Genomic DNA, 26917 nt, shown 5'->3' with positions numbered 1-26917 from the left:
GCTTCCCGACAATGCGCTCCTGCGCAGGCGTACTTATCTGCCCTGTTGAAGGCAGAGCAAATTCCAGCAGTGCGCAGGGTCTCTCGGACCTTTCCTGGCGCCTGCGCACTGCAGTACTTTCCTATAATGCATTCTATAATGCTGTAGATAAGCCCTGAAAGGCAGTGGCCGCATCTTATAGCAGCCAAAATAGCTGACAGGTTCGCTTTAACCCCTTAGCGGCCGCCGATACGCCTTTTAACGGCGGTAATTAAATGTACATAAAAGAAAGTGAATAGCGCCCCCCAGTGTCGGATTTTCTCCGGGGTCTTGGCAGCCGGGGGTAGCCGAGACCCCAGAGAACATGAATCGGTCGGTTTTTACCGACCCCGCTTTTAAGATCGCGGTTATTAACCCTATAACGGCGACCGCAAAAAAAAAAGCCGCGATTTTGCATTAAATTTCTCTTTCCTCTGATGTAATCGCACATCAGAGGAGAGAGAACTAGGGTCCCCGATCCTGCCCCGGAAATCTCCGTGATCCAGGGTCCCCTCCCGGTGGTCCGCGTCCCGCCGGCGTCCTCTGGTGGGCGCCACCATCTTGGATCCAGAAGAAAATGGCGGGCGCAAGCACAGTGCGCCCGCCGGGAATCTGCCGGCTCCGGCTGGCAGATTCCATTCATTCATTTTGATCACTATGATAAACTATCATAGTGATCAAAATAAAAAAATTGTACATAACCCCCTGTTTATCACCCCCTTAGTTAGGCCAACATAACGAAATAAAGAAAATATTTTTTCTTCAGTTTTCCATTAGGGTTAGGGTTAGGGTTAGGCTAGGGTTAGGGCTGGGGTAAACTAGGATTAGGGTTAGAATTATGATTAGGGATTAGGGTTGGGATTAGGGTTAGAATTATGATTAGGGATTAGGGTTGGGATTAGGGTTAGGGATGTGTTGGAGTTAGGGTTGGAGCAAGAATTGAGGGGTTTCCACTATTTACCAACTTTGGGGGGTCTAAAAATTGGGGTCTAAAAATCACTTTTGTGGAAATAAAAAATACTTTTTATTTTCACGGCTCTGCGTTTATAAACTTCTGTGAAGCGCTTGGGGGATCAAAGTGCTCACCACACACCTAGATAAGTTCCTTAATGGGTCTAGTTTCCAAAATGGGGTCACTTGTTGGGGGTTTCCACTGTCTAGGCCCATCAGGGGCTCTGCAAACGCAACATGACGCCCGCAGACCATTCCATCAAAGTCTGCATTCCAAAATGGCACTCCTTCCCTTCCAAGCTCTCCCATGCGCCCAAACAGTGGTTTCCCCCCACATATGGGGTATCAGCATACTCAGGACAATTCGCACAACAACTGTGGGGGTATGATTTCTCCTGTTACCCTTGTAAAAATAAAAATTTGGGGACGAAAAGATCATTTTTGTGGAAAAAAAAATGATTTTTTATTTTCACAGCTCTACGTTATAATCTTCTGTGAAGCACTTGAAGGTTCAAAGTGCTCACCGCACATCTAGATAAGTTCCTTAAGGGGTCTAGTTTCCAAAATGGGGTCACTTGTTGGAGGTTTCCACTGTTTAGGCACATTAAGGGCTCTCCGAACGCAACATGGCATCCGATCTCAATTCCAGCCAATTCTGCGTTGAAAAAGTCAAACGGCGCTCCATCCCTTGCGAGCTCTGCCGTGTGCCGAAAAAGTGGTTTACCCTCACATATGGGGTATCGGCGTATTCAGGAGAAATTGTACAGCAAATTTTGTGGTTGATTTTCTCTTTTAACACTTGTGAAAATAAAAAAAAATTGGTTCTGAAGTAAAGTTTTTGCAAAAAAAAGTTAAATGTTAATTTTTTCCTTCCACATTGCTTTAGGTCCTGTGAAGCACGTAAAGGGTTAATAAACTTCTTGAATGTGGTTTTGAGCACCTTGAGGGGTCTCGTTTTTAGAATGGTGTCACTTTTAGGTATTTTCTGTCATGTACACCCCTCAAAATGACTTTAAATATGATGTGGTCCCTAAAAAAATTGATTTTGTAAATTTTGTTGTAAAAATGAGAAATCGCTGGTCAACTTTTAACCCTTATAACTTCCTAACAAAAAAAAATTTTGCTTCCAAAATTATGCTGATGTAAAGTAGACATGTGGGAAATGTTGTTTATTAAGAAAATTGTGTGACACATCTCTCTGATTTAAGGGCATAAAAATTTAAAGTTTTAAAATTGCAAAATTTTCAAAATTTTCGCCATATTTCCGCTTTTTTCATAAATAAACACAAAAACTTATCGAAGAAATCTTACTACTAACATGAAGTACAATATGTCACGAAAAAACATTCTCAGAATCAGCGGGATCCATTAAAGCATTCCAGAGTTATAACCTCATAAAGTGACTGTGGTCAGAATTGTAAAAATTGGCCTGGTCATTAAGCTGCAAACTGGCTCTGTCACTAAGGGGTTAAATGCTAAAGCTCTTTTTCTCTATGCAGTATGTTTTTGTTTTCACAGAATAAACTTTTTAACTTGAGAAACCACAGCCGTTGCATTTGTCTACTGCTGAAGTTTAGCACTATGGAGGAGTACAGTATGGGGAAGACATAAAAGAGATATTATCAGTCACTTTCATCAGGTAAAAATAAAAAAAGAAAAGAGAATCTGTGAGTTTTACATCTGAGCTATAAATCTTTGAACATGAAACATTCATATTATTATTCCTAAATTGATCAACCATGAGCAAGGCTGGAAGGAGAAATCTAAGCACCATTTTTAGCGAAAGTCTCCTTGAAGAACAGGTGTCACATGCTATTATGTAATATACCCATCTCAATGTGTTTTATATTGACTCCATGGTATCAATTTCCTCCTCTATGCAGCAGAATATTCTGTGTTCATTGTCATGTGTTTTCAGAGGTGTATATTTCAGTTCTCCATTGCCTACTCGAGTCTTGCCTTTCTGTTTCCATTAGACAGCAATATCACTCGCACTGGTCATCTGTGATTATCGGCCATCCATGTTGCAAACTGACAAGTTGTGCCTTCAAATGCATTACTTGTAGTACAATTGTTGTATTTAGCTGCAATTTGCATGGCAATACACAGCCTGTTCATCAGAACGATTGCTGACATCCTCCTCTATTCCCTTGTTGATGAATCATTTTTAAAAAATCTGTCAGCAGGATGTACATGTAGTCCGAGAGCAGTGCAACATTGGTCTAGACAGCCTGATTTTAATATTGTATCACTTACTACTCTGCTTGGTGCAGTTTTGATAGAATCTCAGTTTTATCTACTGTAGATGTATCAGTTGTCATACTGCTGAGCTGTGTGTAACCCCGCCCACACCCCTGATTGGCAGCTTTCCGTGTACAATCCGTGTACAAAATAGATTGCTATCAAGATGCCAATCAGTGGTGGGGGCGGGATTACACAGATTAGCCTGACTGCCGTGCACGTGAGACCAAGTCAGGCTTATAATCTCCAACTAATAAAACATGGATTGTATTGAAACTACAACAAACAGCCTAGTAAGTGACACATCCTTGGAATAAGGCTCTCTTGCCATGTATTATTATGCTCTCAGCTTAAGTAGTAATAACTTGCTGACAGATTACCTTTTGCTGGATATTTCTCCTGGATCAAGCCATTCTTTGTATACTCTCTAAATGATCGCACAGGAAAACTTCTTTAGGTGGGTTATTGACCCCAGTTAATCTACTGCTTATGATCATGTTTCATTCGAAGTAGATCAGAGATCTAAATTTTATAATTTTAATGTGGATTCACAATGGAACAGGTAAACAGACACTTGCTCACCCAATTTTCAATTGTGCCAGGGTCCATGTGTCTTGCATCCACCTTTGGGGTAAGTTCACACTGGGCGTTTTTGCTGCATTTTTTATGCTAATTTTCAGCTGCTTTTTATAGCATCAGCAAAGCATATGAGATTTCAGAAATCTCATGAACACACATTGTTATTTTGTCATCAGGATTTTGAGCTTTGCACCTTTTTTCTGACATATAGCATGTCACTTCTTTCAGCTTTTTTTCAGCATTTTTCACTCATTGACTTGGATGGTGAAACAATGCTTGCAAATACACAGGTTGACTTTTCTTGCAGGTATGTGCTGTAGAAAAGTCAAGGACCGTAGGATGTGACATCACAGTCAGCTCCGCTACATCTAGATTGCAGACTGCATGATGTGTCCATACAGCCTGTCATCCAGCAGAGCGGACCCGAACCCCATTCACTTGAATGGGGGTCCCAACAATACAGTGTTTGACACGCAGTCATATGCATGAAAGCGCGGCAAACATCACTTCTGATCAGCGGAGAAACCATCCCCGCCGGTCAGAGAGCCACAGTTCCCACGCTGCCAAAAGACATCGTGAGCGCTCAGCTGTGATTGGAGGTATAGAGTTAACCTCCGGTCACTGGTGTCAGCTGATGGGACAATAGCTCCATTATCTGACACCTGCTGCCGCTAATAACAGTGATTGCAGGAGCGGCGGATGGGAGTATTCATCAGCCACTCCTGCGCTGTAAATAAACAAAAAAATGCATGGGTTCCTCTACTGTATTTCTGATAACCAGCCTGGCAAAGCTCACAGCTGGGGGCTACAACCCTCAGCTGTCAGCTTCAGCAAGGCTGGTTATCAAGAATAGAGCAGGAGATCTGCATGGAGGAATGGGCCAACATACCACCAACAGTGTGTGCCAACCTTGTGAAGACTTACAGAAAACGTTTGACCTCTGTCATTGCCAACAAAGGGTATATAACAAAATACCGAGATGATTTTCCATCATAATTTGCAAAATAAATCTTGGAAAATCGGACAAGGTGATTTTCTGGATTTGTTTTCTCATTTTGACTCTCATAGTTGTGGTCTAGCTATGATGTCAGTTACAGGCATCTCTCATCTTTGCAAGTGGGAGAACTTGCACAATTGGTGGCTGACTAAACACTTTTTTTCCCCACTGTATTTATCATTACAATGTTGATAGATCAGGTTACTTAATTTTATATTTTGGCAGACTGGACTTTTATGAACAAGGTAATATCAATTTTTTTTTTAAATTTATTTACTTTTAATGGGGGGGAGGGTGATGAAAATTATTATATTTTTCAGGTTTTTTTTTTTCTTTTTAATATTTTTCAAACCATTTTTTCTCCTTTGTTTTAGCCCGCTTGAACCAGTGATCATCCAATCGCTTATACTAAATAATTACCACTAGTGTATTGCAATATATAGTGAAAATTTCAGTCTCATATGTTTTATAACCGGCATCTACAGCTTGTGAGAGGGCCCAGCTCCTGATAGCGCCCCCCGCACATATCAATAAAATAAAGGGGGGGTCACATGGCTGCACAGGCCACAATAATTTATTCTTTATTATTCACTCAAGGTATTTTTTCCTGTCAGAAAAAGGTCAAATTAAGGTCAGCAGTTTTCTCACTGGTCTTTCAAAAGTGGTCAGAACCAGTTTTAACCAGCCCTTATGGCGCTATTTTTGGCGTCTGTAATTGGTGGTTATTTTTAGCATTTCATTTAACAGTATTTAAGGCTGTGCAGCTTGCTTATTTACCTCAGTAACGGTTCCTGTCAGGAAAGAAGATCCCCCTCCCACCCTCCCCTGCTTTATGTACTTGTCGTGAGGTTTATTTGTGGGATAATCGCCCATTATCTGGGTGGATTGGTCTTGGGATGATTACAGTGGTTATTTTACGTTTATTTATTGAGGTTTGGATGTTTAATTAAAATTATTTAACCATAAATAAAACTCACGGCCGTTTTTCCTCCATTGATAAATGTGTTATGTCTTTTATTTACTACATGCGTCGGTCTTGTGTGGCCATGAGTTCTCTCCTCAGGCTGCTACCCTGTCATGATGTACCGCTATATCCGCAGCACGGTGGCTCAGTGGTTAGCACTGTAGCCTTGCAGCACTGGGGTCCCAGGTTCAAATCCATCTGAGTTGCTATGTTCTCCCTGTATTTGCGTGGGTTTGCTTCCTTCGGTTCCCTCCACACTCCAAAGACATACTGATTGGGGCTCATAGTCTAGATTCCCTATGGAGACATGATGTCTGTAAAACGTTGCAGAATATGATGGCACTATATAAGCAAGTAAAATAAATATTGCATTAACGGGTTGATATAGTGGCCATTCAATGTGTTTTTCAGTATTTTATGGAGATTATTTCTATTGGAATCTGTCCTTATCCCCATTGGGTTAATATTAATTATGGTTTTATGGCAAATCCACATCACTGGCTGACTACACTACTAAGGTCTCGCTCACACATTCAGTATTTGGCCAGTATTTTAGCTCAGTATTTGGCCAGTATTTTACCTCAGTAATTGGTCAGTACGTTACCTCATTATTTGGTCAGTATTTTACCTCAGTATTTGGTCAGTATTTTACCTTAGTATTTGGTCAGTACGTTACCTCAGTATTTGGTCAGTATTTTACCTGTGTTTGGTCATATTTTACCTCAGTATTTGGTCAGTACTTTACCTCAGTGTTTGGTCAGTATTTTACCTCAGTATTTGGTCAGTACGTTACCTCATTATTTGGTCAGTATTTTACCTCAGCATTTGGTCAGTACGTTACCTCATTATTTGGTCAGTATTTTACCTCAGTATTTGGTCAGTATTTTACCTTAGTATTTCGTCAGTACGTTACCTCAGTATTTGGTCAGTATTTTACCTCAGTGTTTGGTCAGTATTTTAACTCAGTATTTGGTCAGTACGTTACCTCAATATTCGGTCAGTATTTTACCTCAGTATTTGGTCAGAACTTTACCTCAGTATTTGATCAGTATTTTACCTCATTATATGTTAGTCATAACTAGGAGTGGGTGATAAATACAAAAGTAGTGACGTGTTTCTATTATACGGCACTTTATCTCTGATTGTTTCACTCACTCCTGGTTTTGGCTTCCTAATACTGAGGTAAAAAACTGACCAAAAGCTGAACGTGTGACAGTGGTCTTATAGTGTAGGAATGCAGGAAATGAATCTAGAGCCTAAGAAAATATACCAATGCTGTGTATAATCTCACAGGACCTTTTCAGTATGCAACATATAGATATGTGTGAATGAGTAAGGGAGTTTCATGGGTAAAACAACACTTTAGAGCATTTGAAACACTTCTTCAAGGTCGTTGTATTCCAGCACCAATATTAATGGTGCCTTCGCCAAGAAGCAGCAGAAGGATTAATCACAGGTAGATTCTTCTTGCCTGAATAACACAGTAAGTCTATCTAGGTAGATTTCACCTTACTGACTTCTAGAGGTGCAAAGAAACATGCTAATTCTACTATTTTACTTCAGCTTCTCTATAGCACCAATAAATGAGTTTGTCAATTTTTTCTATCTAATCTGCTCAGGACTAGGGTTAGAATTTGACCTCCATCCTTTTCATCTCACCATTTATTTCTCCTCTCGTTTCTTCCCAGATCCCCTGTTTTGATTCCCAGTGTAGATCTTGCTACTTCGATATGCCGATGATTGAACACTGCCTGCCTTCACAATTTCACGTACCTCTTACAGTGATTTTGTCTCACTGCTACTGTTTTAATTGTAAAATTTATTTGAATAAGAGAGTAAACAATTTGGGAAAGAATATCAGCCTCAGCATGCATCAAAAATCGGAAAAAGATGGAGCTTTCTGCACAATTAGAGAGGTCTACAGTGACATCTTATGGCAAATGACTCTGATTGCATCTGCTGTTCATACATCTACAAAACTAGGGTCTGTCCTGTGTTCAGCTTTCATGATGCAAATTGATTACTAGTGAGACCAATGCCAAAAAATAGTACATAAAAACTATCTACCATGACCAGCTGCTAATCCTACTAATGTCAGATGGATGTAAATATAATCTAATATATAAAGCTCAAGTGTATGTGTGTATGTATGTATGTATGTATGTATGTATGTATGTATGTGTGTGTGTGTATGTCCGGGATAGGCATCCCCACCGTCGCAGCTACAGCCACAAAATTTGGCACAGTCACACATCTGGACCCCGAGAGCATCCTAGGCTATGTTGTGAGGTGAAATTTTAACCCTGCGCATTCCAATTCACCAAACAAATTTTGCCCCTATCTACATAATGGGGAAAAAGTGTGTGCGCATCAAGCCCCGCCCCTCATTATGATGTCATAATGGTTGCCATGGCGACGCTGATTCATCATAGGTTGCAAGCCCCGCCGCTCATTTTGATGCCATAATGGTTGACTATGGGATGGAGGATGTGTGATGGGTATATGGGCACTGGACTATGGGATGGAGGATATGTATGACGGGTATATGGGCACGGGACTATGGGATGGAGGATGTGTGATGGGTATATGGGCACTGGACTATGGGATGGAGGATATGTATGACGGGTATATGGGCATGAGACTATGGGATGGCGGATATGTATGATGGGTATATGGGCACAGAACTATGGGATGGAGGATATGTATGATGGGTATATGGGCATGGGACTATGAGATGAAGGATGTGTGATGGGTATATGGGCACTCGACTATGGGATGGCGAATATGTAGGATGGGTATATGGGCATGGGACTATGGGATGGAGGATGTGTGATGAGTATATGGGCATGGGACTATGGGATGGAGGATGTGTGATGGGTATATGGGTACTCGACTATGGGATGGAGGATATGTATGATGGTATATGGGCACGGGACTATGGGATGGAGGATAATTATAATTTGCTATAACTAACCACAGTTAGTTACTATGCCCGGGCAGCGACGGGCTCTTCAGCTAGTTTGCAATAAAAGGCGGTAAATCTATCGGGCTGTCAAATTTGTGTCCAGCATCTGTCTTATTCTTTGTGATTCTGCAAGGAAGGCAGCACAGTGGTCTCTAGCAAATACAGGATCTTACTTCTCCAGCCACAGCAAACATGCATGGTAACGTGGGGAACAATAAAATCCTATTTACGATTAAAAGATCTCTAAATATGCAATGCTTATGGGCAGATAATTTGTGTATGCTAATATCTTACACATCCAGAAAGGAATGACATAGCTGCGATGATGATTTATTAATAACACAAAAAAATATATACCGTATGCATATAAAAAAAGCTTTGTCCAGTCTTTAATGGAAGGGTAATGTGTGCAGTTTCTGGTTATAAAACTTTGAGGCCAATTCATTAAGATTTATATGCCAGAAAACTGGCATAAAATGCCTTGAAAAGCTGCAAAATGTTATCACAATGTGGAGTTTGTTACTTTTGGCATTTTCAGTTTCGGGACATTTTGCCAAAATGGGCAGAGCTGGAGATGAGCCTAAGCAAAATGGGTTGTGTCTACACCAGCCAAATTCTACAAATCTGACAGTATTTCTTATGTAAGAGATACTACTCCAGTCAAAAACTGGAGTAGCATCTCTGGCGACATGCACATCACTAAGAAAATGTGCAAAATTCATTACGGGAGTGTGATTCTTAATGAATTGGCGCATCCAACTTCAGTGAGCCCATTATAACTAGTGTACGCAGCGCCAGTGTTAATTAATTAGCCCCTTTATGTCTAGATACTTAAAAACTGTGCATTATCGGGGCTGTGGAGTTGGTGAGCCATACCTCCTACTCAGGCTCCTCAATTTCCCCGACTCCCCAGCACTGCCTCACTACTGAGCATGTACATAAAGTGCAGCACAGATTCATCTCAACTAAAAGCCGAGATCCATAGATCAGGGACAGAACTGACATTTATAGGTCATTTCATAACTTCCACAAATTCTTAGGAAAAGAATTACAGCCCACCCTGCATTGTACTACTGTACCCAATGTATTATATATTATAGGAGTCGGTCCATTTTATACTGACTCCGACTTCACCAAAATGAACACCGACTACACGACTCCAGCTCCACAGCCCTCTGTATTATCATAAGTAACAATGCTGGAGCCAAAATCTCTATTCAATACAAAGAAAGAAAAAAGTCACTGAAGTTAAGAAAATGGTCTTCATTGGAAGACAACAATTAATATAGCCAATCAGCCATAATATTAAAAACAACAGACCAATAGGTGGCCCCTCATGCCATCAAAAGAGCTCTGATCTGTGAAGGTGGTTTGTGGTTTCCGGCACCAAGACATTAACAGCAGTAAGTTACCAGGTAGAGCCTCCATGGATCAAATTTAAAGGAACTCTGCCAGTCCAAACTGAAAGTATAAACTAAGCACATAGTCTTGTTGTGGATATATTCCCTATAAAAGGAATACATCTTTACTGTTCTAATTGCTGCTTCTATTCTGTAATTAACTATGCTAAGTGGGGGGCTTGGTGCACCCTAGGTGTGGCAAAGAGGCTCAATGAACCAATTCGCCAACTGGTTTTGCATGGCTGCACACCCCTCACTAGTAACTGACAGCGCTGGCATGCAGAAGGATGTATTGAGCCCCTTGTTCCAATGCTAGAATACACAGAGCACCCTAATTAGCATATCTGATTACACTTCAGTATCTACAGAATAGAGAAAATGCTTAGAACACTATAGCTGCAATATTTATAGGGGATATGTCCCCTACAAAACTGTGTGCTTAGTTCATACTGTAAGTATGAGAAAACAAACTTCAATTAATATTCCCACATATGCGCAATAAGATTAAGATATGTAGAGCTTGAGAGCTTGGAGGACAAGTGAACACCTTAAAATCATTGTCACTTTCTCCGAATCGTTCCTAACAATTTTTGCAGTGTGACAGGATGAACTATACTGTTGAAAATGTCTTCTAGCACTAGGAAATACTGTGGCTCTAAAGAGGTACTAGTGTGCAATACTGTTAGACTAGGTGCTACATGTCAAACTAACATTCACATGAATGTCAGGACCAAAATTTTCTCAGCAGAACGTTGCCAGGGAAGCACACTGCCCTTACTGGCTTGCCTTCTTTACACATGCCACCAGGACGCACTCTCTTCCCCATGCATGTAGAGCATATGCAACTGGCCACCTAAAATGATGTAAAAGAAAACAGGATTCATCAGACCAAGCCACCTTTTTCAATCACTCCATCGTCCAGTTTTGATGCTCACATGCAGATTGTAGACGCTTTTGTGGTGGACTATGGTCAACATGGGCACTATGACCACTACCAACATGGGCACTATGACCACTCCGCAGCTATGCAGACCAATAAATAGCAAGCTGTGATGTACTGTGTGCTTGAACACCTTTCTGTCATAAGCATTAATTATATAAATCTTTTTCTACAGAAGCTCTTCTGCAACAAATGAACCACCCTTTATCAGTGAACCTTTGGGTGCCCAGGACCCTGTTGCTGGTTTGACAGTTGTCTGTCCACCCTTGGGTGATTTCCTTGACTCACTTTTGACACAACTAACCACATCATAACAACAGTTTCTGTTTTCGAGATATTCTGACCTATTGTCTAGCCATCACAGACTTTGGCAAAGTTGCTCAGATTTGCCTTGCTTAAAACACATGAGCTTTAAGGACTGTTCACTGGCACCTATCCACTGAATATCCCACCCTTTGACAGGTGCCACTGTAGCAAGATAATCAATGTTGTTCACTTCATCTGACACTGCACAGAACAGTAAAGAGAAGAAAGGAAAGCTACACCTCAAGACAAGTGCACTTTTTGGTGCAACAAATCAATGAAATGTTAAGTGGCCCTCTAGGCCCTCATGACATCTGCAGACATACACATATTGTTGGCGCACACAAGATGTATCAATAATGACATTGAGACAATTTCAAGCTCTACACTATCATTACTTTTAGCATTGTCTGCAACAGATTCAAGAAAAATATCTCGTGTACCATACATTTTCAATAAAGGAGCTTTACCACATTCAAAAAATTGGTACATTCTTACCTGAAACATGGCTGAGTTTCCCTATGTTTTGCCTCTCGACCCATTTTAAGAACATAGGAACCATCTCAGGCAAAAGGCTGTCTCCACATGTTCCTCATAAACGATAAATGTAGGGAGCTTTGCATGACGCTGAGTAGCAGAGGTTTATCTTTCCAGCATATGAAGCTTTTTCCTTCTTTATAAAGTACTAGCTGAAGAGCCCGGCGTTGCCCAGGCATAGTACCTAACTGTGGGTCCCGCTGTCTTCCTTAACATCCCCGCTCTCCATCCGCCATCCCGTTCTATCCCTCCGCAGCCACGCTCTACATCCATATCCCGGTGTCCCTCCACAGCCCCGCTCTCTTCGTCCACAGCCCTGATCTCCCGCTCTCTGCCTCCACAGCCTCGTTCTCTTCCTTCACAGCCCTGCTCTCCCCGTTCACAGCCCCATTCTCTCGCTCTCTCCGTCCATAGCCCCGTTCTCTTCCTTCACAGCCCTGATCTCCCCGTCCACAGCCCCGCTCTTCCTTCACATCCCTGCTCTCACGCTCTATCCGTCCACAGCCCTAGTCTCTTCCTTCACAGCCCTGCTCTCCCGCTCTCTCCCGCTACAGCAGGGGTCTCAAACTTGGAAGAGTAAATGGGCCGCACATAAAGAAAAATTTGAGCTGGGGGGGCCGCATTCCTTTGAAACTTAATACACCCCATACACACGCGGCCCCGCTCCATACACCTCGTACACACAGGGCTCCGCTCCACACCTCGTACACACAGGGCTCCGCTCCATACACCTCGTACACACAGGGCTCCGCTCCGTACACCTCGTACACACAGGGCTCCGCTCCGTACACCTCGCACACACAGGGCACAGCTCCGTACACCTCGTACACATAGGGCTCTGCTCCATCCACCCTGTAAACCCCTCCTGACCCATGCATAAACTTACCTTCATCCAGTACCATGACAACAGCACACAGACAGCAGCATCCGTCCTGCACACACTGAGGCCCCTGATCATGTGACCCCTTACGCCTCCCCCTCCTGTGACCTCATGACAGGTCCTATGCAGTGTGTGCACACAGAACAGCCAATGCCATCGCCGCTCCTGAATGCGTGCCTTTCCACTGCCTCAGTGAGTGAGACATGTGGTGCACCACGGGCCGCAGATGCCTGCCTCAGGGGTGGCCTGCGGGACGTGTGTTTGAGACCCCTGCTCTACAGCCCCGCTGTCTTCCTTCCTCCACAGGCCCGCTCTCCATGCACCACAAACGGTGACGCCGGGACCAGGAGAGAGAGGTGCGCAGATTGTTCGTTCGGCCGGATGGGCGGAGCTAGAGCGGAGCTGCAGCGCATGTGATTGGGCGGCTTGCGTGGTGCGTGGCCTAACGCGGGTGGCGGAGCTGCACTGCGTGTGATTAGGCGGCCTGCACGGGGCGTGGTGTTATGAATGGGTCACCGAGGAGGAAAACTAAACAAGCTAAGTCACAGAAAACCAGAGAGGTTGGTAACTATGCAGATTGCAGACCCCTGATCCTAACCACACAACTAGCAGCAGCCGTGGAGCGTTCCTACGATGAATCTAGACGCCTTGTCACAGCCGGAGGACTAAATAAGCCTAAAGCAAGAAAAGGGGAAAAACTAACTGCCCCAGAGCAGACCCCAAAGGAATACACAGCCCCCACACATGTACTGACGGTGAAACAAGTTGAAAACACAAACACAGGCAGGAAAATAGGCTGAGCAAACGATAGGGCCCAAACTAACTGGAAAGGACAGGAAAGGAAAGATACTGTCTGCAATCTGCCCAAAAAAACCCTACAAAAATAATGTCCAACACTTCTGATAACAAAATTAACCCTGAAGTCACTAGACTTCTCCCACTATATCAGCACTCTGAAATATTCTGAGACAGCACAAAAAAAGAGGCCAATCTAATAAGGGACAAAAAGCAAATTTGCAAATACAGATAAATAAGAGTGGAAATTCAGCACAGCCCCAGCCGGGGCTGGCTGACCACACAAAAAACTGAATAGACTAACGAAATCAAGTGTGAACATTAGCAGAAACACTTAGCCTGAGATGACTGGAACAGAGTTGAAAACCAAGACCTGAAAAGCCAGAAGGAATCACCAGGACCAGAATAGGGCGTCGGCTGTCTTAAATCCAGTTTGAGATTCCAGAGATCCAATCGTTATCCTCATCATCAGGTGGCAGATCTCTACTAATTAAATCAACCGCACTACCTCCTGTTACCACCAGAGGGAGCCCGGAAGGAGAACTCATAACTGGTAGACCAGAAAATGAGTTCACAACAGCGTGGCCTAGCGCTTTAGTAGGCCACAGTAGAAGCCAGGGACTAAATTTAGGCCAAGAAGCTGCAGAGGAGAGTGGGGATAGCGCAGTTGGCAACGGGGAGTGCCGACTGAGCCGGGACAGGGCTGGGAGGCTGCCGGCACTATTCGGCCCCTGTCCTGAAGACTGTCATCCTCACAGCCCCGCTCTCCATGCACTGTCCCTGCTGTATCCGTCCTCAGCCCTGCTCTCCAACCGCGTCCCACTCTGCTGCTTCGTGATTGGTTGGTGTCCCACTCTGCTGCTTCGTGATTGGTTGGTGATACACACACATTCAGATTTATATATAGAGATTTGCATGTGTCATGTAGCGCTCAGACATCCTATTTATCATTATCTGGATATCAGCATTTATTTCTCAGTGACAGAATTTAGGGACTTCTATGTTGCTCACCAACTGGGACAAGCCAGCGCCACTGGTGTAGATATAAGGCACGGTGCCAAAGTTTTAGGTAGGTGTGAAAAAAATGCTGCAACATAAGAACGATTTAAAAACAGAAGTGTTAACAGTGTATTTTTTCAACTGCAAAATGTAAAGTGAATAAACAAAAGAGAAATCAAAATCAAATCAATATTTGCTGTGATCATCATTTGCCTTCAAAACAGCATCAATTCTTCTAGTCACATTTGCACAAAGTAAGAGATTTTGTTGGATTATAGCCAGGTGGATGAGTAACAAGTTATACCAAACAGGTGATAAGGATCTTCATTTTCATGTCTAGGCTGATACAGTATTTAGCTGAAACAGAAACAGCTGTGTTTGAGGCCTAAAACTGTTTGAGGAATAGCCAAACTCTGCTACAAAGGTGAAGTTGTGGGGGATTATTTCATGTCACCGGTCATACATCTGTGACATAAACATGATAGACTGAGCAGAGCATCAGCAAAGGGCTCTCCAAGCAGGGATGTGGAGTCGGTAAGCCAAACCTACAACTCAGACTCGTCAATTTCCATGACACCGACTCCACCAAAATGGGATCAGACTCTTGCCCTACGACTTCGACTCCACAGCCCTGTCTCCAAGGCAAAGATTTCAAGGCAAAGCAAGGTTTCAAGATGTGCTGTCCAAGCTCTTCTAAAGGAGCACCAAGAAATGTGCAATGCTGAGGACCATAGAAACAGTAATCAGCCAAGGAAACTTAGTGCAGCCGATAAGAGACATCAGGCGTACTTCCCTTCAGAATCAGAAAATGTCCAGCAGTGCCATCAGCTCAGAAATGGCAGGAACCAGTGGGACACAGTTAAACCCATACACTATTTGGAGAAGTCTGGCCAGAAGCTTTCTTCATGAAAGAATTAAGTAAAAAAATAATACCTTTGACATGGAAAAAAGGTCAAGCGACTCAGCTATTCATGAAAACATAGGAACTGGGATGAAAGAAAAATGGCAAATACTCAGCACTGAGGAGTCAACATGTAAAATATTGGTCTTTAAGAAAAGGCAGCTTGTTCCCCAAAAGGCTGGAGAGCTGTACAATATGTGTCTGAAAGCAGCAGTGAAGCATTTTGGAGGTTCCTTGCAAGTTTAGGGCTTCAGTTCAACAAATTGAGATTGGGGTCTGGTTGAGATTGTGCCCTCGATGATGAGAGATAAAGGATCCAGGACAATGACCTCAAACATAGAGCCAATGTCATTAAGAACTATCTTCAGTGTAAAGAAGAACGGGCAGTCCTGGAGGTGATTATCTGGTCCCCACAGTGGCCTGATCTCAACATCATCGAGTCTGTCTGGGATTGCATTCAGAGACATAAGGATTTGCACAAGTCCACATGCATAGAAGATTTGTGGCTATTTCTACAAGATGTTGGGAACAATCTCCCTGTTGAGTTCTTTCAAAAAACTGTGTGCACGTGTACCTAGAAAAACTAATGCTGTTTTAAAGGGAATCAGGCAGCAGGTTTTTGTTATGCAATCTGTCAGCACCATGAGGTATCTGTCACTTTATTGGGTGCAGCAATTATGATAGAGTCACAGTATTATCTGCTGTAGATTGAGCAGCGCTCAGTTGTTGATCTGTGTATAACCCGCCTACACCACAACTTTTTGTGTACAATGTATAGTGACAGAGAACTGCTAATCAGTGCTGCTGATGTGGTTGGACTATGATGTATGAGGACAGCTGTCCTGTAGTGATAATCTCCTGCTGATAAAACACTAATTTTATTGAAACAGGAAAACTCAGCCCAGTGACACCTCCCTGTAATCAGGGTATTTGCCCCTACATTATGGTACACATAGATTACATAGTAAAAACCTACTGACGGATTCCTTTTAAAGACAAAGGGAGGTAACACCAAATAATGATTTGATTCTAATGTCCCTTTTGTTCATTCACTTTGCTAACTGATAAAAAGAACACTTCTATTTTTTAAAACACCTATACTTTGTCACATTTTTGACACCTTTTGCACTATACTGAAAGGTAAATGCATGGTAAGTGAGGTACACAGTCTCCATGTCAAGTGTTGTACCATCATAGTGAAACCACAGTGACTTCATATTATATAGAGTAGATAACAGAGCAAAGCAGAGACGTGGGAGCTGGTAATGAAGAATGACCATATTACAAAGTCCATTTCCAATATTTTATTATGGCATTTAAGACATATGCGTGTTACAGCAACACCTTCATGAGGCCATAATACCATGCAAGCAAAGCATTCTACATGACTCCAATGCTCCACAGATCTGCAGGTAGTATGCTCACTGTACGAAATCCAAATTGCTGAATAGAGCAATGGTCAGAAGAAACCAGATGCTGAATGCATCACTGAGCACCAGGAGACACACGCAGATCATCACTACAAATAACCAGGTTGATATTGATTTTTGTGGAGTAAATGATATTTATTTTCAATGGGAACCCAAGTTTTTCAGCTACACTCGTATTTTATAATGCAAAACTTGTGTGCTTATTCTTTATCAGAGTTAGATTTTTTGTTCACAAGTTCACTGATGCAGCAAAACTGCAATATATCAGAGGATGAAGAAAGGCTATGGTTGGTAAAGAATAATGTAAATCGGGATACGTATAAAATTGGCACAATCATGTATTTGTGTATTAGACATAACGTTACTGAACTCTTCAAGGTCCCTCCCATCATCTAAAGACAATAGAGAATTTCAATGTTGCAAGACTCTAGACTCTTTGAATTGCTTGGCTCCCAATACAAAATTTGTAACAGGGCCCGCAACCTTTCATGTTTTTTATCATTCATAATATTGGTGTGTTTTTAGGTGGTAGAAGGGCCTTTAGTTTCCCTCAGACACAAAGGCTTGGCTGAATCTGCTTCCGTACAACTTCTTAAAGTTAAAACTATGCTGAAAAAGACATCATGCTTCATCATAATTGTGTCACTGACCCTAGGATTCAAGAATACGGTGTCCATTTGGGTCTAACGCACTGTACAATCCTCTACAAATAGACAGTAAAAGGCATATTTTATACTTCTATCAATTTATGATCACCATTAACTCTTCTTTACTAAATACTAAAGTGATGACATTCATCCAAGGTATCAAATGAAAATTCAAAGCTGACATCTCGTCTACCCTACCTTGCAACTGGAATATAATCAACATTATTGATGGACCTGTTGTGCCTTGTCTTGACTTTTCAGAATTAATTCCTTGATGACACTGGTCATAGGATGAAACTCCAATTAGAGATAGTAATTTGGTTAATGCAATTAAAAGGAAAGGCAAATTCCAGGATCCCAAAGGATCCTCTTATGTCATTGGTAAAGGCAGGTATGGGCTGGTTTTGGTAACCAAGACACTAAAAGCAATTTAGTAACATAGTAACATAGTTATTAAGGTTGAAGGGGGACTTTAAGTCCATCTAGTTCAACCCATATCCTATCCTAACTTGCCCTAACATGTTGATCCAGAGGAAGGCAAAAAAAACCCATGTGGCAACAGTAAGCTTCACACTGGGGAAAAAAATTCCTTCCCGACTCCACATACGGCAATCAGACTAGCTCCCTGGATCAACGCAATATTAAGGAAACTAGTGTATATACCCTGTAATATTATACTTTCCAAGAAACGCATCCAGTCCCTTCTTAAATTTTAGTAGGGAATCACTCATTACAACATCATATGGCAGAGAGTTCCATAGTCTCACTGCTCTTACAGTAAAGAATCCGCGTCTGTGAGTATGCTTAAACCTTCTTTCCTCCAGACGTAGAGGATGCCCCCTTGTCCCAGTCACAGGTCTAAGAGTAAAAAGATCATTAGATAGGTCTTTGTATTGTCCCCGCATATATTTATACATTGTAATAAGATCACCCCGAAGCCTCCGATTCTCCAAACTAAATAACCCCAAGTGTAATAACCTGTCTTGGTATTGCAGATGCCCTAGTTCCCTAATAACCCTGGTCGCTCTTCTCTGCACCCGCTCCAGTTCAGCTATGTCTTTCTTATACACCGGAGACCAGAACTGTACACAGTATTCTAAGTGTGGTCGCACTAGTGACGTATACAGAGGTAAAATGATGTTCTCCTCATGAGCATCTATGCCTCTTTTAATGCATCCCATTATTTTATTTGCCTTTGCAGCAGCTGCCTGACACTGGCCGCTAAATGTGAGTTTGTCGTCCACCCATACACCCAGGTCTTTTTCAGTGACAGTTTTGCCCAGTGTTTTGCAATTAAGCACATAATGATACATCTTGTTCATTCTACCCAAGTGCATGACCTTACATTTATCCCCATTAAAGCTCATTTGCCATTTATCAGCCCAAGCTTCTAGTTTACATAAATCCTCCTGTAATTTATTTCGGTGAACATCATTGACAGCTTAGCATACCCGAAAAAACATGAATAATAAAGAACAGATCCATTATATCTTGCATTGTATGCGAACATCTAATTTTTATGAAACTGCATGGTACTTTAAGACGAACGCATTTATCATCAAGAATGACTTCTCTACTGAAGGTCTTGTCGACTCTCCAGATGGGGACAGCATGGTGTTCATTGGCATGTGCTCACATTCTGGGGATTTCTCCATTTCGTACACTCTGGAGATATTTTTATTTTGCCATGTGACGCATATAGCCATGTGGTTGCCAAGAGGAAGCAACGCTAATACTTTGTTTCAATGACACTAATGCTTTTAACTAACTGCCAGAGCTGCGTTGTGCCCAGTGGCCATTTTACTTCTATGGTGCCCCAAAAAAGAGATGTCGATGACCTCTGCAAAAGGCAGCTTTTAACAAGCACAACAACCTAGGGGTAGGTGAGTCAATGGCGTTATCTGGTTAGTACACATAACCTCATTATTCAAATTGATGATCCAATGTCTACGCTTTTCTATGAATTACCATTTCCTAAAACAAAAGAGGCTTTCCGCGGCATACCATGATGTAACTCATTTCTCATAAATAACAGCCAATTATACGCTAATTTGCGCACCCTATTGAAAGCCAATATTACATTAATTCATAACTATTTCAGTTCCATTAGTTATTGCATTAAATAAAAGGGAGTTGCCTCAGTCTGCAAACAGTATAGCGACCATCTGTAATGCTTCATACAGATCCTTATGATTTTACGTCTTCATGACATATCTCCAAATACACGTCACACCCTAATTAGATGCTTGTTAACATGCCTAGTGTTTGCTTAGCATACAGTTGTGATCATAATAGATGCAGGACTGTTTGGCTATCCCCATACAAAGATTCTCCATTCTGTCTGCACATGCATCATCTCCACAACAGAGACCCCCCCACCTCCGCCTGCACTGCTATGTGTCTCACTGACATAATTAACAGATCTCGGATTCATTTTATCAACGACTACTCTGGTTTTAATTACTTACATTCACATGAGAGAGAATATTGTTCTACTGATGCTAACAATATAGCATAATTATGTGCTCCCCGCCATGATATACACTAATTAGTATTTTGGCAGTAAAACTAACGGACCAAGCATTGGTGGAGACAACCATATAAAGCTCTGTAGTATCGCACATACAGAAATCGATTGAACGTGGTAAGAAAGCTAAAGATGTGTCTTTCCTTCCCATAGACTCTTATTAAAGGCTATTACAATATTACCAATTAAAGCCAATTTTGCACGCATTAAAGTAAATATTCTGGGGTTATCCTAGTTACTTAAATTGTCCATTTCCACATCTTCAGATTCATATCAGAGTCGTCGTATGAAGTCTACAGCATAAATGTATGACAAAGGAATGCATCAAATTGATCATGCCCCAATTCCGAAGTGGTAGACGTGCAAGTTACTATACCTTGCTCTCTTTGACGTGTCCAGTCGAGAATTCAGATGAATGGGAGATTTTAAGGGATTTGGACCTGTGGGACTGACGTCGGACAGATTCCTCCCGGGCATATTTCACAGAGCCTGTGGCTCTCACCCGCACCTTGCTTGTGCTTTGGACGCTGTTAACTCCAATCATTTCCAAAAGCTCAGCTTGGAAATAGGAAAGCTCAGGTGCAAGAAAATAAAAGAGGTGCAAAAAGGCACAATTTACTCCTTAGCAAATGAGTTAGTCGGGAGACCACTCTAAAGGAACTCTACATGAACAGCTTGCAATGCAGAGATGATCAGCATTAGCTTAGGATGCACAAGGCTGCTTGTGCCAGCATCTTCAAATCTACTGTTTTCATTCTGCCTGATCGTTCCAGGCATATCTCACGTCACTGGCTGTTAAGTTAGAAAAAAAAATGAAATCCAGCCTCTTCCCCACTCCCCCTCTTTTGTCTCTTACACACACACATACACCTAAATCTACATGAAGAAGCAATGGCAGTTACCCAGGCAAGTAATTCATTGCTATCCAAATAACACTATTCTAACTCTTGTGTTTCCAGCTCGGTGTCTGCACTCAGACACTGAAAATGAAATCCCCGGACAGTCTGTCAATCTCTACTCCATCAGGAAGCAGAATGGAAAGCAAGGAAGCTTTAAATCCTATCCATGTTATGCGAGACCGCAACATGTTCGCAGAATAAAACCTGAAGCGGAAGTAACTTAATACAATTGTATAGACAATCGGCTCGACATCCTTCAGTGGTGGTCTAGACGGTTACATGTTGGGCTCTTTGTTTCCCTGTCATCCTCATTTTTAGCCCTACAAGTGCAACTCAAAAACACCCCCCCGAAAAAACAGAAGAACCAAGGAAGGTTCCAAAATTTATTTGAATGCAAAAGTGGTTTTCTATTTTCAAATTACTAGAGATTTAAGACTTTAAAATCCTGCCTAAGAGCTATAATCTATGCCTTTATATTTGGATTAAAAACCACCACAATAAAGAACAGACATGGTGGGTCACTCCCAGGTCCTTAGTGTTCATCTATCTATTGCTATGATGTCCATAAATCTACCAGGGATGATGAAACTTGGAATATCTATATTATTTCAGTGCTGCACACTATGACAATAGATAGGTGAACACCTCCGGCACAAATAGGCATCATATATTTATTACACTTTGATTATATAGTGCCATTAATCTCACAGCACTTTACAGACATTATCATCACTGTCCCCATTGGGGCTCACAATCTAGATTCCCTATCAGTATGTCTTTGGAATGTGGGAGGAAACCAGAGAACCCGGAGGAAACCCATGCAAACAAGGGGAGAACATGCAAACTACTTGTAGATGCTGTCTTTGAGCCAAGGACCGCAGCGCTGCAAAGCAAAAGTTCCAACCACTGAGTCACTGTACTGCCCTATTTTCAAGTATATAACACAAGAATACAGAACAACCACATTATTGACTAGTGCAAACGACACCTTTCTAAGGACCAATATGCTGTTTATTTTCACGCTGTGAAGGTCGAAAGTAGTGAATAAAATCCGCAGCAATGAGCAACATGCTAGGCAAATAATGCAAACTGTAAAGAAGTAATAAAGAACAAAACTACGCTTCACAAAATAAAGAAATAATATTCCATTACTATAATCTGGGTTTTCCCAATTTCCATTTTCTGAGAAACTGTCAAGATGATGCATCACCTTTAGTCAGCAGTTCCTCTGTCTCAGCTTTCTGAATTGACTTCTTCCAACTACTCTACAAAGCTTATCCCTTCATCCAAAACCATTTCTGTCCTTTTTTTTCTCCTAAACTGCACAGAAAGTCCCCAGAACTCAAACACTGCACATAGGAATGAAGGTGAGTTTATAAAGTCCTTTTAAATCACAGTTGGTTCGACAGTGAACAGATTATAGTGAGTTTACTAAAATTTTACTACAAAAAGTAAAAAAAACAAACAACTTTTTATAGGTTGTATTGCGATACAGCACTTTACCATTCTTCATCTTATAAATACGGCCAGAAAAAGCCACAATTTGACTTGATTGTTATTGGCTTGGCTTTGTCCTACTACATATGAGCGATGCAAAACCTCGTAAAGTATCCATGTATCTAACAGCATACGAATAAGCGAACACTACCAGGCAAAATCTACCAGTGCAGTTATTCAGCCGAGGAAGGAGAAATGGTGATTTACAACTTCAAGGCTCTGAATGGGCTCCCATGAATTCAGTAGCCTCCATGAGGGGTCAGGGCAATCTACACCTTTATGATGAACCAGCCCGGCTCTATTCATTTATTATGGCACACAGGATTAAATGTACTTGCTCTCATGAAATCAGAGGTGACATAGATCATTTAAATTACAAAAACGACTGCAAAAGCAAGTCCAAAGTATTTACAGTAAAGAGGATCTGCCACTGCCGATATCAGACACTAAGGCTATTGCTCAGCATTGCAGTGAACATATTGCCTACGTGAGTGCCTACGTAAGCCCCTTTATTTCTTTCATTAAACAGCTACGGTATATTTAATTTATATTGACTTCCATAAAGTTGGTGTACTATAATAGACATAACCCAAACACATACAGTATGTGGCATTGTGGCTGGATGAGAGAAGACAAGTTTTTATAATTTTGCCATATAATTCATAAAAGTAAAAGCAATGACATCTTTGTGATTAAACCCTTAAAGGGATTGTCCAGTACTGTTATAGTGATGGCTTATCCTTATGATATATCATCAATATCTGATCAGTGTGGGTGTGACACCCAACACTCCTGCCGTAGTGGTTTCCGATGTCAACGCCAGTTGAATGTGCCGAGCAGCACAGCTCCGTCAACTGCATAGTAGCCACGGCTGGGTACTGCATATCAGCCTCCAATTTATTCAAATACGGGACGGATGTATAGAACACAGCCCCAGCCACTATTCTGTTGACAGAGAAGTGTTGTGCAGCTTCGCAACTCAGCACATCTGGACAAAAACAGCTAATCGACAGGGCTGCTGGGTGTCACACTCCCACCGATCAGATATTGATGATCTATCCTAGATAGGCCTTCATTATAAAAGTCACGGACAACCCCTTTTAAGATTCATTAACATGAAATGACTATTGTGAACGAGCATTCTTTAAACCACTTTTTTCACTGTAAATCGATCCCCTGATGAATTACAAAGAGATGTTGCTCTGAAGAAACACAAAAGATCATGGTTCTCAGTAGCACATAGTCCTGTGTAAACAGGGCTCATGCTACCAAGAACTATGGCAGCCTATGTGCACTGAGCAATCTATAACAGATTGTCCATTGAGCACTGTTTACAGATAGGAGAAAATTTACTAAAGGTACTGTCACACTTAGCGATGCACCAGCGATCCAGACCAGCGATATGAAGCGGTCAGGATCGCTGGTGCATCGCTAAGTGGTTGCTAGTGAGCTGCCAAACAGGCAGATCTCACCAGCGACAGAGCAGGGGTTGGGGGTCGCTACTTACCTGTCAGACGAGGCGATCCTGACATCCTCCCGCCCCCGTCCACGCGTCGCTCGTCGGCGCCACAGGAAGCCCAGCAGGAAGCTGACGACGAGAAACGGTCCAGCGCAATCAGCGATAACCAGCGGGGGAGCCGGTCGGAGATAAGTATCAGACAAAAACCAGTGACGTTATAGCGATATCGCTACCGATATCGCTTAGTGTGACAGGCCCTTAACTGTTGGTTGTTTAACATAATAATATAGTTTTGAAGGCTGAAGGAAGACCTTATATCCATCTAGATCAGTCTATTTTTAGTGCAGCTGTTCTGCATTGTTGATCCAGTGGAAGGCAAAAAACCCAGAGTAGAAGCCAATTTTCTCCATAGGGAAAAAAATTAATTCCCCTAAGCTGGGGTCAATCATCTACCTATAATATTCTGTTATTCGTAACCTTCTATACTGTTACTCACAAGAAAAGCATCCATTCCTTTCTTAAATTCATTCAGTGAGTTGGCCATCACCACTTCCTCAGGAAGAGAATTCCAGAGCCTCACTGCTCTTACCGTGAAGAACCCTCTTCTATGCTGGTGCAGAAATTGTCTTTCCTCCAAACGAAGAGAATGCCCCCTTGTTCTTGTCACAGTCCTTGGTACAAACAGTTCATTGGAGAGATCTCTGTATTGCCCTCTGATATACTTGTACATATATATTAAGTCTCCCCTAAGTCTTCTCTTTTCTAGAGTAAATAGACCTAATTTTGATAACCTTTCTGGGTATTGTAGTGAACCAACTCCATTTATCATTTTAGTAACCCGCCTTTGAACCCTTTCAAGTTCAGTAATGTCTTTCTTGAGCACCGGCGTCCAAAATTGCACACAATACTCCAAGTGTGGTCTGACGAGTGATTTGTACAGAGGGAGAATTATGTTTTCATCTCGTGTCCCCAGACCTCTTCTAATGCATCCCATGACCCTATTTGCTTTGGTGGCAGCTGCCTGACACTGGACACTCCAATTTAGCTTCTTATTGACTAAGATGCCTAAGTCTTTTTCCATGTCTGATTTCCCCAGCAATTTCCCATTTAGTAAGTAATTTTTACCATCTGTTTCTCCTTCCCATGTGCATAATCTTACAGTTATCTGTGTTAAACCTCATTTGCCATTTTTCAACCCAATTCTCCAATTTACTCAGATCTGTCTGTAGTTGCAAACTGTCCTCCTTTGTGTTAGCTACCTTACATAGTTTTGTATCATCTGCAAATACTGATATTTTACTGTGTAAGCCATCCACTAGATCATTAATAAATATATTAAATAGTAGGGGGCCCAATACAGATCTCACCAGCTGCCAGATGATCTGTGTAAAAAAGATCTTTAGTGATTATTTCTTATAATTTCATTGTCTGAATTAAGAAGAGCAACTTAAACTTTAAAAAAATTGAATCTGCCTTCCTGTTGACCCTGAATCCTACCAGAAATCTATAAGGTACCATTTATCGTAGTTTGCAGCTTGTTGACAGCCTGGCCAGAAAATAAATTCCACACAATCTTCCAGCGCAAGCTGAAAATTGTTCTTATTTGCAGAGACTCAGTAAATCAAAGTATTTGGGGATACTGGGAACAAAATGAATTGCAGATAAAACTACCGTATTTCCTGAAATTTTGCCCTAGATACAGAACTTGGAATGATTATTCACATTATTTTATAAATCTTGGACTCGTGTAAATGATTTCTAGTTCTACCATGCGTTCTGTTGTGTCTGACTAGGAAAATGGCAGTGTCCCTTAATAGCATTGTAGATGGAAAGTTTTATGTGAAATAAAATATATTTTTCTACATAAACTTGAACTTCAAGCTTATCCCTTAAAAAAGGGGCTATCCGGAACTTAAAGGGAATCTGTCACCCTTTTTCAGCTGCCGGCATTAACATCAGGGGTTTATCTACAGCATTCTGTAATGCTGTAGATAAGCCCCCGATGTAACCTGAAAGATAAGAAAAACATGTTAGATTATACTCACCGGAGGGGGCGGTCTGGTCCGATGGATGTCGAGGTCCGGTCCGGCACCTCTCATCTTCATACGATGCCGTCCTCTTCTTCCCTTCCTGTAGTGGCTCCGGTGCAGGTGCACTGCTCTGTTGAGGGCAGAGTAGAGTCCTGCAGTGCGCAGGTGTCGGGAGAGGTCTGGCGCCTGCGCACTGCAGTGTTCTACTCTGCCCTCAACAGCTCAATTTTTGTGTTTTTTCGTTGTATTTTTGCATTCTGTGCAAGCTGGGATGTGGCCTCCCTCTCCTGAGCTGGAAATTGTATTTAAAGGTTTACCCTGACTGGTGTCTGGTGGTTGGGACCCGGCCTTGTCTGCCCTTATTCACACAGACGTCAACTTTGACACGATAAGGTTTTTAATATTAGACAGTGTAGGACCGCCCCGACCACAGAGTCACCTTGTCGATGGTGGGACGGCTTTTATGCTATGTTTGATCAAATACAGTATTACTAAGAACTCTGTATGATTTAAATGCACTTTTGCTTTTTACTTATTTAATTACAGCAGGGTTTTTTTCATTTTGTCTTTTGTAGGTTTTATATGCTTTTTGGCCATGTGAACATGCATTTATATGCTGCATGTGTACCAACTCAAACCAAGCTCAATTTTTGTGTTTTTTCTCTGCCCTCAACAGGGCAGAGCAGTGCGCCTGAGCCACTACAGGAAGGGAAGAAGAGGACGTTATCATATGAAGATGGGAGGCATCGGCCCACACCGCGCTCCCTCAGGTGAGTATAATCTAACGTGTTTTTCTTCTCTTTCAGGTTACATCGGGGGCTTATCTACAGCATTACAGAATACTGTAGATAAGCCCCTGATGTCAATGCCGGCAGTTGATAGTGCAAAAAAAGGGTGACAGATTCCCTTTAAAAAAAAGTGCCTAAGCACTAACAGGCATGTAGTGGCTACATACCTG

General features: G+C 41.9%; 1 protein-coding gene across 4 annotated transcripts in view; it reads right to left on the bottom strand.

Moving 5' to 3' along the window:
* Positions 1-26917, bottom strand: part of PSD3 (pleckstrin and Sec7 domain containing 3) — a 662461-nt gene that overhangs the window by 214942 nt on the left and 420602 nt on the right. Inside the window, exon 1 of one of the 4 annotated variants that reach the window (XM_073543298.1) lies at positions 20451-20900. The exons of the other annotated variants lie outside the window; for them this stretch is intronic. Within the exon in view, the coding sequence (XP_073399399.1) occupies positions 20451-20618 (168 nt within the window). The 5' untranslated portion in view covers positions 20619-20900. Of the gene's footprint in view, positions 1-20450; positions 20901-26917 lie in introns of those variants that run through there. 4 annotated transcript variants of the gene reach the window in all.

This window comes from Dendrobates tinctorius, unplaced genomic scaffold (genome assembly GCF_039654945.1).
Source record: "Dendrobates tinctorius isolate UK_male_01 unplaced genomic scaffold, ASM3965494v1 ptg000011l, whole genome shotgun sequence".
NCBI classification, from domain to species: domain Eukaryota; kingdom Metazoa; phylum Chordata; class Amphibia; order Anura; family Dendrobatidae; genus Dendrobates; species Dendrobates tinctorius.
Note: the sequence above shows the minus strand (reverse complement) of the source record. Positions and strands in the feature narration are given on the sequence as shown.